The following is a 12,220-nucleotide window of genomic DNA, read 5'->3' as shown; positions in this document are numbered from 1 at the left end:
GTACAGGTAGGAATCAGGGTTACCTACGTACATCTAAGAAACCACATGTACAAAGACGACAGCTGAGCTTGTAGAAACAGATGTGACTGCTGAAGAAGAATACAAAGAGAAAGGGGTAGATCCAGACTCTCTGGTAGTGCCTACGTTGAGTGGCTGTGGCAAAAAACTAAAGTTCCAAAGGAACGCACAAAGCAATGAACAGAAAAGTAGAAAAGATGTATGTTGCTGGAATGCCCTGAAAGCCAAGAAAGGGGTATATTTTAAAAAGGGGTCAGTCAACAGTTACAAAAATTTTAATCAAATAAGGATTAAGAGGTCACTGGGTGGTAGTTATGCCATTGGTGGCGTAAGTGAACATAATGTCACTAGAGATGCTGCTCCCTCTACTGAGAAGTGACAGTAAGTGAAACATAAGGGAGCAGGCAGAAGACTCTTTAAGAAAGGACCGATATGACAACAGAGATGAGAAAAAAAATCAGAGGGAAAACGAAGGTTGTGAGAAGGCTGGATTTGAGATTAAGGGATACCATGTTGAAATTCTTTAGCAAACCTTTTTTCTCAGAATCAATACACTAATAAGGTGAGTAAACTGAAAAATTCAAAGGTCTCACATTATGAAAGTTTTAAAGCAAGAAACAATAGAATTTTCTCAAAAAGGATGTTATTTTTCCTAGGCATAGACAAATACTTGCAAATTTTTATTTTCACAACGAATAAAATACTTAGATTCAGAAGATTTTTGGAAACTAAAATATTGTAAACTACAGAGGTATTGAAATCAATTACTAGTTTTTAAGATTTGCTCTAAAGGGTGGAAAGACAGTGCTGAGAAACACAAAACTCTGAACTTGAGCCCTACATTTGACTCTATTGATTTAAGCAAATTACCCAACCTATTCATGATTTTTTTTGAAGTTTTATTTTTTTTAATTTAATCTTATTTTTTCAGTGTTCCAAGATTCATTGTTCATTTGATTTACACTAGGAAGGGGCTGAATTACATGGCTTTCCAAGATATTTCCACGTCCTAAAATTCTGATTCTCTAACTTTAAATCATATATTAAGAGTTTTTAGAAAGCCAAATGTCATTATCTTATGAAAGCTGATGAGACCAAAAACGGCAGAGATGGTATCTAATTAGTACAGCAATGGCTTACTTGGATTGCATGTTGAACCAACTGGACTCTCCCATCTTTGAGGTGAATCAAACTCACCCCCATCTTCTTCAAGATTTCTAAATGTTCAGGGTTAGTGGCCATGAAATCTCTGGCTCTCAGAGGGGGTTTAGCTCCACTCCTGAAACTCTCCTCTCTGCTAAAAGTAATTATAGGCAAGGCTTAAAAAACTACAAATCAGAACTGGGGAAAAACCTAAGACAAATAAAAATAATTTTAGATACTTGCAAAATTGCTAGTTTTAGAACTCGGGGAACTGGAAAAACTGGAAACAGCGATTTTCCCATATATAACTTAGGTTATTGAGTGGCATAGTCAAATATATTTTATAGTTACCAAAGCATGTATATTATCTGCAAGTCTGTATTAGTCGACAGCCTTATAACTATCTGAAAGCACAGAAAAGGTTGGCTTGGGGATTTGTTATTATTGATTTCTTCCTTGAAAAACAGGGTTTTCTCCCAATATTTTAAAAGCAAAACAGTATTTCTATCTGTGCATAATAACACTCACTTTAAAAAATTTAAAAAAAAAATTTTTTTTTAATTTCTTATTGATGGCCTTTCTAATGTAACTATTTAGGAAAAAATTGAACTTATTAGTCAAAAATTTTTATTTAAAAACTAAGAATCAGTACTTCATCAAAAAACAAAATCTAATGAAACAAGAAATTATATTTTCACTACACAGAAACTATAAAGGAAAAATACTTTCTGCAGAAACAAGATATGTGGAAGTATTTGAAGAAACTACTTTGTGTAAAAATGAACTACAGAATTATTATATGCCACCCACTGACTATTAACAGTTCATTAAACAAAATAATCACCATAATAAATTTCCATAATAAAAAAGGTATTACTTCAGAATAAACTTTGCCATCTAACTTTACCAATGAATAATTTTTCATTAGTGATAACTACATACTTCAATATGTTTTTGGTCTAAGTGAACATCTTCTTGGCTGTTATATGTTCCTTACACTCTCTGTTATTTACTAACAACTTTGTTATTAACAAGTACAAAATAAAACATCTTACACTCTGATGATGCCTCTAGGACAGCTCTTATCCACCACATTTTTCAAGGGTTCACGAATACTCTGAGCATACAGTGGATCATTAGGAAAGAGAATCTGAGTGTTTGGACAAGTCCAGTCAAAATTACTGTCATCCAGTTCTGTATATTCTGAAGTCTACAATATAAAAGAATGTTACATAAATAAAAATCATTATTTTACTAAACATTATAGCTTGTTCATATGAAACATTAAGTGAAATCTAAGCATGTATAGGATAAACAATACAATAAGCATGTATACTGATAAACAATAATAAAACAAAACAAGAATACAATAAGTGTATACAAGAGAAAACTATAAGAAAACAAAATAAAATATCAAGTGTACTTTTCCTCCTGACATACATGTATTTATTGAATTCTATTCATGAATTACTTTTCACTTGGAAAAATAAACACATAATAGAGAATAAGATATTTAATTAAAAAACATAACCTACTGTATTCTTCTTAGAGATACTTTGATTTGTAGTAGAGAGCCAAAGAGGTAACAGATGAGCTTCTGTTGTAAAGATGTAATCTTCTATATCAAAAATAATGTCTTCTTTATCAGCAAATAACAGGTAAAGATACTTAAACATCTCAGCCAAGAAGAAAGAATCCATCCTGAGATAAAAAGTCACAAATAAATCTAAGAACATAAAAATATCCAATGCCAACTATCTGAAACAGACAGAGTCAAAGTCAATAAACAAGTTTATACCAATTCCGATGTCCAAAGTACTACAGTATCTATCTATTCCCCAATGGAACAGTCTTGACTCCAAGCATATTCCAAGGGAATGAAAAACATCAGAGGGGCTGCCTACCACACAGGTACACTAAATCTTGTCAATAGTACAGACAAGATTTTTTCCCATTGGCCTTCCAATGAAGGAGAGTTTTCCATTTCTTCTATAGAAAACCAACAGCAGGGAGGTAATGCAGATAAACTTTACCACTGAGAGCCATACAAGAATTCAATTAATATTAAGCTGGATAAAGTAAAACAATTTTGATGGAGTTCATTATGTAGCCATTTAAGTGATAAGCAAGAAGGCTTTAAAAGTAATCACTTACAAAAAATCACATGAAAAAAGTACAACACAAAATCACAGGGACTATGATTATAACTTTGTAAATATTTAAATACTTGTCAAAAAGGGAATACAGAAGAAACAAAGGGGATAAAAATATATGCAACTTTATAAATTAATGTTATAATCCTTTAATTAACATTTTAAAGAAAATATTTAATAAAATCAAAAGTAGCAGAAAAATAGCATAGCTGTTAGATGGAGTTACAGTAACATGGAATTTATCACATTTACTACCTCCCAAAGCATCCTAGGTTTTGGCAGTAAGAACTTGTAACTGACTGGACGGACAGCAGAGTTTCACACCTCCAGCCAAGCACAAGTCCTGGCACACAGTAGGCACTCAATAAACATCGACTGAATCAAAAGCGAGTTTTAACAGTATTACTAAAGAATGAACTAGACAGGCAATGGAACACAGAGGTAAAGAAATGGGCTTTGGAAATAGAAGACTTTCCACTGACTAGCTGTAGAATCATGAGGATATTATAGAAGGACTGTGAGCTTCAGTTTATTTTTCTGGAAAGGACATAATAATGCATGTCTATGTCTAACACTGGGGTAAAGACTAAATGAGATACTACACATTTATTATTTAGCACCGCACCTGGCATATGTAGGAGCTCAAAAACAGAGCTATCATGATTTTTCCTATACATCAATGATGTTTGTTTTAGAACAACAACTCACCTGCAATCTTTCAAAAATTTTTTGAACATTTTATATGTAAATCTTTTCACTTCCTGTCCATCTGCAATATACTTAAGATAATTTAACCTTTTCTGGGGGATAGTTATTATCATGAGCAAATGCTACCTTGAGAACCGTAGACTGATGAGCAGGGTGTTGATTTTTGGGCGAATTCTAGAACTTACTATGAAAGAGATGGTTAGCAAACACTTAGAATAGAGAAATGGTAAAATCACTACAGTACAAATTGGGTAAGGCTAGCAAACTGGGTATCATATCATATAATCTGATTTGTATTATAAAACCATAAATATATACACAAATGCAAACGTATGTGTAATAAAACTGTCCGGAAGACTGTTTATCAAACTGCCAACAGTGGTTATCTTAGGGTGGGCAAGCAGGGAAGTGTCTTAGGAAAGATTTTTGATATTCTTTTTGCCATTTACATTCTTTCAGTGATCATTAAGGAACATACAGATATTTCCATTTTGAAAATTGTATGTGCGTATGCTGGTGAGCCAGGGGACAGCACTGACAAATCTGTAAGGGAATAAGCAACCAGATGCAAAAAGCTTGCAACCTGAAAGCCCTCAAATGTCACACCACAAGGTATACTAGTCATGGTCCAAACCAGAATTCTTCCCCAACAATTTAGATGGAAACTTTTTAAGGTATGCCTATCTAAACTGCAGATCACTGAAAACAGGTAATTTAGGTAGTATGTTAGATGACTGAGATGAGATTCAAACTCTCTTTTAGATCTAGAAACACACACATACACACCCCCAACAAAATCAAATTTTGCTAAGCTAAGGATAAAGTTCTAAGTTTACACCAAAAAAAAAAAAAAAAAAAAAAAAATCACTTGCTTAAAAGCAGGTTGGAGAATACCCATTTGTCAGGCCACAGTTAAGTAACTGAAGTGAACTGGCCACAAGTTCACTGTGAGCTGAATATAATAAAGCTGCTAAAAATCTAAAGCTTATCTAGTAACACAGAATGATGAAGATTAGTAGTTCTCGAACTTTTGCTAGGCCAAACGCAGGAGAGATACAACGCTGCCATGGGGAACAGTGAGTTGATGAAGCCGTGGTCCTCAGCTGGATGGAGGACGCAAGCCCATCAGCTGCTTGGAAAATTAGCAACCTCACAACTGTTCTCGAACAGTGATGTTTTGCCAGGCACATCCTGGGGATGGCTAATTCTGGACATGATATTTTAAGAGATACTCTATATACTGGAATATAATCAGACTGGGGCAAAGGCAGCGGTGAACGGTCTAGAAACAATGCCATATAAAGAATATTTATAGGGAAAAATAGGAGATTGTTAAATTTACAAAACTGGAACTCTCTACACAGAGTAAATCATGCCTTGCTCTGTAATTCCTCAACTTGTTACTCTTTTTTCTACTATAGCACAAATCACATGGTTGTAATTATATCTTTACATACCTATCTTCACTAACTACAAGTCAAGGGAGGGCAGGAATGGGTTCTAATTTCTCTTCCCATCCCCACACGTAAGTGCAGTGCCTGGCATACAGCAGGTGCTTAATTATTTTGTTCCCTGCATGAGTTGCCAGAATAGCATTGTGTACAAGAGCCAATCTGCCTCGATAAGAATTCTAATTACTCATTGTGCGACCTTCGGTAAGTTTCCCAACCTTTCTCTGCCTTGGCTTCTTCACCTATACAATGAAGATTATAACAGAAATTACATTTCAGAGAGTTGTTGTCAAGATCAAAGGAATTAAACAAAGCAGGGGCTTAATCAGAAGAGTGCCCAAAATGTAGACAGCAGTAAATAAATACTAAAAATAAATATATAGCCTATATGCTTTCATTTCTTGTTGGTATCTATATGCCTACTTCCAAAAACCTATCTATTTCTCATCAGCTACGATCAGGGAAGTAGCTCTCAAGCCTCATTAACTAGTATCTAAATACTCTTGAGTGAAGGACTAAGGACAGCTCTGAGTGGATAATGAGGGCTGTGTCTCACCTGCCTCTAGCCCTCTGCCTGAAATTCCTTTCACTACTGTTTTCTCATCCTTATCTTCAAGGATGATACAGAAGCCTCCAGAAACCTTCCAGGGACTGTCATATCCCAATCTTTAATATGTTTCATGGCACATATACAATGTAGTAACATCTCTTTACCTGCCTATTCTCAGTGATTCAAAGATGGAAAAGACATGTCTTCTATCTTAAATCCTCAAAAACTAGTATAACTCTGACACATAAAACACTTCATAAACACCTGTGGAATGAACATTTGGTAACCAAATCAACAAATGTTAGTGCTCATTAGAGATGTGCTGCTAGGTTCTGGATGGTTAAAATAACCAGATAAATAATCCTGGAATAACTGTAATGTTAGTGAATATCACAGTAACCAAAGTATTCTTTTTACAGCTTGAGTATTTCATGCCATCCACATCTATCCAATATGCAATGAAAGAGAAATTGACAATGGTCTTCCCCAGCCCTTCAAATTGGCAACAGAATAAGAAAGAATACACACATTAACCAAGATATGCTTTGAGGAATTCTTGACTCAGCACAAATCATAATCCAGATCATTCGTCATCATCTTGATAATTTCTAACATTGTACATAATATAAAAACTGTTAACACAGGATCCCCTCCCCGCATTCCTAATACTCCTAATGCCAAGGTTCTGATATTTAACATTTGTTTATTCATCTACTTAAAAATCATTTAAGCACCTACTATATGCCAGGCACTATGATAAAAATACAAACTGTTCAAACAATTTTAAATAAGCCCATTCAAGAGTTTAAAATATAAACACAATGAACTACCTTTTGCATCTTCAAGAACCTTTTGTAAAAGCATTAAGTGTATCTGAATTCTAAGAGTTGTATTTTGTGTTGTTTCAGAGTTACCCTGAGGAAAGGGGATGTTAGGAATTGTTTTACCTGTCCTCATGACTTCCAGTACGAACATCCTTCATGGCAGCAAATCCGCAAGGCACTCTAGCATATTTATTTAAATTTTCAATAAGTGTTTTCCCTACTTCAAGGTAGTAAGGATCTCCTGTAGCCTATTAAAAAGGAGAATATATGTATACATATATATAGCTTATATATTACCATATACCCACTCATTTATCAGGGATTTATTGAGTACCTACTAGGTGCTTAGGCATTGTATCAGGCACTGGAGTACATGTTACAGAGAACTTAGCTCTGAAAATAAGCCAGGGATCTGCTTTATGGAATATCTTAAACACACAACTGGAAAGCTGTCCAACTACACTTCTCAGCCCTTTGATAAAATTTTCAAAGCCCAGAAAGGTAAGAGACATGCTTTAGAAAGCAGCTCTAGAATATAACATTTCTCTTTTTAGAAATGTTTATGTAAGTATTTTGAAAAGACACAAAACTTAGGTGTCAATTCTTCTATCTTTCAATAATTATGGTCTAGATGAATGAAAACCATAGCATATCCAATCATGATAACATTAAACAAGGACTTTGAAAACCCAATAACTATTATAAGGTAGTGAGATATCCAACAGAGAATGGGGACGAAACAGCAAAAAGAGAGGTAAAAGAGCTTACTTTATACAAGAAGTAGGTACTTTCTGCAAATTCTGGTCTTAAAGGATGTTGAGCCCAATGTACCCTGAAATCTGTGGTAAATGCCTAGACAAAACAACATGTAAATAGGTATAGAAATGTGATTAAAAAATAAACAACTGGTTCTAGAGTATATAGTACATAAGTTAGACCATAAGAAAGTAAAAAATTAAAATATTGGTTAACAATTTTCATCAATAAAATTAAAATATTCATTGCTTAAAATCATAATTCATTTTTGCTAAAGTGCTATTTTTAGCAATTAAAGTAATTATTTTTGTAAATGATCATTTTGGCTATTAGGAGGAAGCTTAGAGAAAACTATGAAACTCAGTAATGCTACTAAATGGGTCTTTGTGTTTTCTTCTTTTTCCTTATCTCCATTTTTTCCTCTTAATTATTAAGTCCCTTGTTCTATTTCTATCTTAGCATTTTAGTATATTCTTTCTTTTGTAACAACCTCAAATCCTCTGCAGAGTGAGAAAAGGCATTATTTAAAAATAAAACTAGTCTCACTTGAAATTATTCACTAACAGAGCCAACTGGTTTAAAAAAAAAGATTAAAATAAAACCAAAACCTTTATGGGAACCAAATAAAACTTCATCTGTGATAAGATGTATTTAGTTGAACCCTGGTTTATTCTCAGTGAATATGAATTCACTACAATGCACAGTCCTACTTACCTGAAGTCTAATAAAACTATACTTTCTCAAACAAACACTTAAGGAAGCAATCTAGGGGCACCTGGGTGGCTCAGTGGGTTAAAGCCTCTGCTTCTGGCTCAGGCCATGGTCCCAGGGTCCTGGGATCGAGCCCCCCATCAGGCTCTCTGCTCAGCGGGGAGCCTGTTTCCCCGCCCCCCTCTGCTTCCCTCTCTGCCTATTTGTGATCTCTGTCTGTCAAATAAATAAATAAAATCTAAAAAAAAAAAAAATCTCTCTAGTTGGTGGGTATATGTAAAAGTTAGAATGAGAAAATATGTATGTAATGGCATAGATTAGGAAAGGCTGAGAAATACTAATTTGGGTTGTTTTCTTTTTACATAGGGGTCAGCATTACCTTAAATGAGACTTCTCTTAATACATGAGAAAAAGGAAAAACATATTATAGTACTGTATAAACCAAAAACTACTTAATTAAATAAACTAACCAGGAAAAAAACAAATAGGAAAGAATAAACCAATCCTGAAGATAACATTTGCTATCTTTAAATTAGCAATTTACAATATATGTAAATTCGAATTCCAAAGATGATGTGCTTACCTCTGGTAGGAAATTATGTTTTTTTATCACCTGATATAACATTTCATGAGTTTCAATAGCAGGTCTAATATCCCCCTTTAAGACCTAGAAGTCAATAATAACAACAAAATTACCTAATAAAATATGAGTTGACTTTATCTAGAGTCATTATATAAACAGAAAAATGTATATTAATTTAAAAATGTGACTCCATTTTGGTAACTCAATTTTAGAGATCACATATGCACTTAATTATTCTATGTTAATACTTAAAAAGCACAGGTTTTTTGGTGTGGGTTTGTTTTGTTTTGGTTTGTTTTTTTACCTGCAAACCTGGAAAAAAGGCGAGCAAAGCGTCCATCCAAGTTCGAGCATTCAGCATTGGCTTGTGGATGTGTACATCAAGCAGAAGAGGTGGCTGGCTAATGTACCTCATTATGGCATCGTAGTGCTACAAGATCACAATATGTGTTCATGAAAGTAGATGAAAAAAGATGTATTATTCTAAAAACTAATTAAATCTCACTGTGAAGCAAGTTAACCTGAATTTATATATAAATACATTTACTTATTAACTATGTTATACTTAAATTATTCTATATGGAAAGCTTTCTAAAATATAGTATATATACTCCCCTGTGTTAATTCTGATGCAGAATATTAAAGACTATAGTTAATATAGAATCTTCTCAGGGGAGATCCTATTGCTGTCTTGTGGGAAGGGCCCATGGCTATGACCAAAGGATGCTCTCATGTCCTCTTGAAATATAGTTATAGGCTTCTGCATTACAGAATTAGTTGCATTTTTCTCCTGTGTATAGGAAGTTTGGTCCCTTCTCAGCTAATGTAATACTCTGGTGGAGCTCACCACTACTTAAATTAATGCATCTAATTACTGTTACCACTCTTACAGTCTGCTACATCTTTTATATTCTTAAAAACTCTTTTTCCCCTTCTTTTACCTTCTAGGTATTTCTCAGGTTTGACAAAAACAGGTTGAGCTGTTAGTCAATCCATGAGCCAATTAAAAAAAACCTGTCCTGGTTCACCTTAAAAAAATCTTGTTATAATCTAATAATATGTGATCATGTTTTTTTTTTTTTTTAAGTATTCAACTGGCAACTTATTAGGTCTCTTACTGGTTTTTCCTAACTCATCTATTATTTACTAAGTATTATTGAGTATCTGCTAGATGCTAAGGCATTGTTCTAACACTTCACATGCACTAGCTTATTTAATGCTTCCAATAACTCTATAAATAATACTAATATTCCCATTTTGTGGATAAGGAACAGAATTAAATAGTGTAAAGTTACTTGCCCAAAGTCACAAAACCAGTGGTACACCAGGATTTAAACCCAAGCAGGACAAACTCCCCTACTTTAGCCACTATACCATACCGTCTCACAGTAATGTGGATGAACTGACAGGTGCACAAATTGTAAATGATGTTGGAAAGAATACAGTGATATAGCTGATGAGTTTACGGTACTGATTTCGATTTGCTTCAGTTACAAAGGCAATCCGATCAGGTTTAGTAATCCCTTCCCTACTCCCCTAAAAATATGCCTGTGGTTCTGATCCAGACTTAAAAAGAGTTATTGACCTACTTTTGAAATGAATACTCACTAGTTTCCCTAAATCTCCAAAGCCCTGCATGCTTGGTGTGATCAAGGACTATGCCAAATTTCCAAGATTTCAACAAGAACTGGAGTCCAAAGGAGAAAGATAACTAGTAATTTATGCCAATAAATTCATTTCCTTGTATAAAAGATTAGGTAAACTCACATCTACTTATTTTATGACTTACTGGCAGAACTCAAAAACTTCTGAAAAGAGATGAAAATAAAATTACTTTGTAAACTAATTTTTGGAATGTATGTAGCTTTGACTTGCCCTTGTCCAACATCATCAGGGAATACTGACAAAAAAAAACCAATACGCATTTAAAAAAGATTATTTCTCCAACTGTCACTCAGATAATTCAGTTTCTATCAAAATCTGGCACTCAAATAAAATTGGCTCTAAAGTTACTATAAAATTAGATCAACTTACTGTATTAAATCTTTCCAGAAAACTGTCATCTCCAAGCAAGACATAGGCTTTCAATAGATATTCGTAATATGAATCAATCCCTGCTCCAACTCCACTATCTATGAAAAAAATACATATAAACATGATTCTTTATTAAACAAGTCATAAAACCTCTTGACAGAGCATAAGTAAGGGTAGGAGTACATTAAGAATGAAACATCAGGGCCACCTGGGTGGCACAGTGGGTTAAGCCTCTGCCTTCAGCTCGGGTCATGATCTCAGGGTCCTGAGATGGAGCCCTATGGTGAGCTCTCTGCTCAGCGGGGAGCCTGCTTCCCCCTCTCCCTCTGCCTGCCTCTCTGCCTACTTGTGATTTCCATCAAATAAATAAATTAAAAAAGAATGAAACATCAGTCTAAACACGAAACTGTTTAAAGTTCAACATTTATAGAAGTATTAACCCTACTATATGAGTAACAATGGTTCCTTGCTGATGTTTGTATATTTACAAAAAAAGAATCTTACTTTGCAAAACTCGTTACATAAGTCTTATTTAAAAGCAGGAGATAATAGTTCTAAGAAGTTTTTCAAAGCTCATTTTCTCAGTGAGAAACTCCAAAAAGAAAACATTAGAGAGGACCATTATACGTTTTTAAAAACATTTAGATCCTTAATCAGTAAGACATCAATCTTTAAAGTTAGAGTAGATATGAAATCAAGACTGCTGCTGTTTGGAGGTTCCAATTTTAATTGCTGCAACTTCCTCCAAGATCATCACTGAGGACCAAAGTAAACCGTAAGAAGCCTGGCAGCATGGGCAGGCCAGGTAGGGGAGAGGTTGGTTTTTGGCTTGGAGCAGAAGGCAGCCAGACAGGACTAAGAAAGTATCAAATAGGAGGGAAACTGCTAGAGCTTTGCTCTTGCTTCTCCCCAACCACTATCTTAAGACATCTCCTCCTACACTTGCTACAACTCAGGTCTGTGCTCCAGGTCTCCTCAGGAGTAAAATCAGGACAGCACTGAAACCCTGCATAAGGAATTGAACAAAAGAGGTGGGAACTAATTTTAGACGTTCTTTCCCCTACCTTTCCCGGTAATTCCTGAGGTTGGTGAGTTTACAATTTAAATTACAACTACAATCACAATCTTAGAAATCCCTATACCCAGGGACCATGCAGCATCAATTCAATCAGACTCTCCTGGGGTCCAAGCACTGATTTTTTTTTTTTTTTTTTAATTCGTAGAATTCATCCCTAAGATCACCGGGGACGACAGGTTTGGAATCTGACCTTCCCACAGAATAGGTGAAA

At 34.6% G+C, this 12,220-nt stretch overlaps 1 protein-coding gene across 3 annotated transcripts in view; it reads right to left on the bottom strand.

The window, feature by feature from the left end:
* EDEM3 (ER degradation enhancing alpha-mannosidase like protein 3) overlaps positions 1 to 12,220 on the bottom strand; it is a 67,132-nt gene that overhangs the window by 17,241 nt on the left and 37,671 nt on the right. For 2 of the 3 annotated variants that reach the window (XM_045983006.1, XM_045983005.1), the window contains exons 9-16: positions 10,932 to 11,029; positions 9,202 to 9,327; positions 8,898 to 8,981; positions 7,616 to 7,699; positions 6,971 to 7,095; positions 2,697 to 2,862; positions 2,217 to 2,371; positions 1,159 to 1,312 (exon numbers count right to left, since the gene is read on the bottom strand). In XM_045983006.1, coding sequence (XP_045838962.1) covers positions 1,159 to 1,312; positions 2,217 to 2,371; positions 2,697 to 2,862; positions 6,971 to 7,095; positions 7,616 to 7,699; positions 8,898 to 8,981; positions 9,202 to 9,327; positions 10,932 to 11,029 — 992 coding nt within the window. Of the gene's footprint in view, positions 1 to 1,158; positions 1,316 to 2,216; positions 2,372 to 2,696; positions 2,863 to 6,970; positions 7,096 to 7,615; positions 7,700 to 8,897; positions 8,982 to 9,201; positions 9,328 to 10,931; positions 11,030 to 12,220 lie in introns of all 3 variants that reach the window. The other variant, XM_045983004.1, reaches the window with a different exon arrangement.

The sequence above is a fragment of the Meles meles genome, chromosome 17 (genome assembly GCF_922984935.1).
Source record: "Meles meles chromosome 17, mMelMel3.1 paternal haplotype, whole genome shotgun sequence".
Classification (NCBI taxonomy): domain Eukaryota; kingdom Metazoa; phylum Chordata; class Mammalia; order Carnivora; family Mustelidae; genus Meles; species Meles meles.
This window is presented reverse-complemented; position numbering and strand designations above follow the sequence as displayed.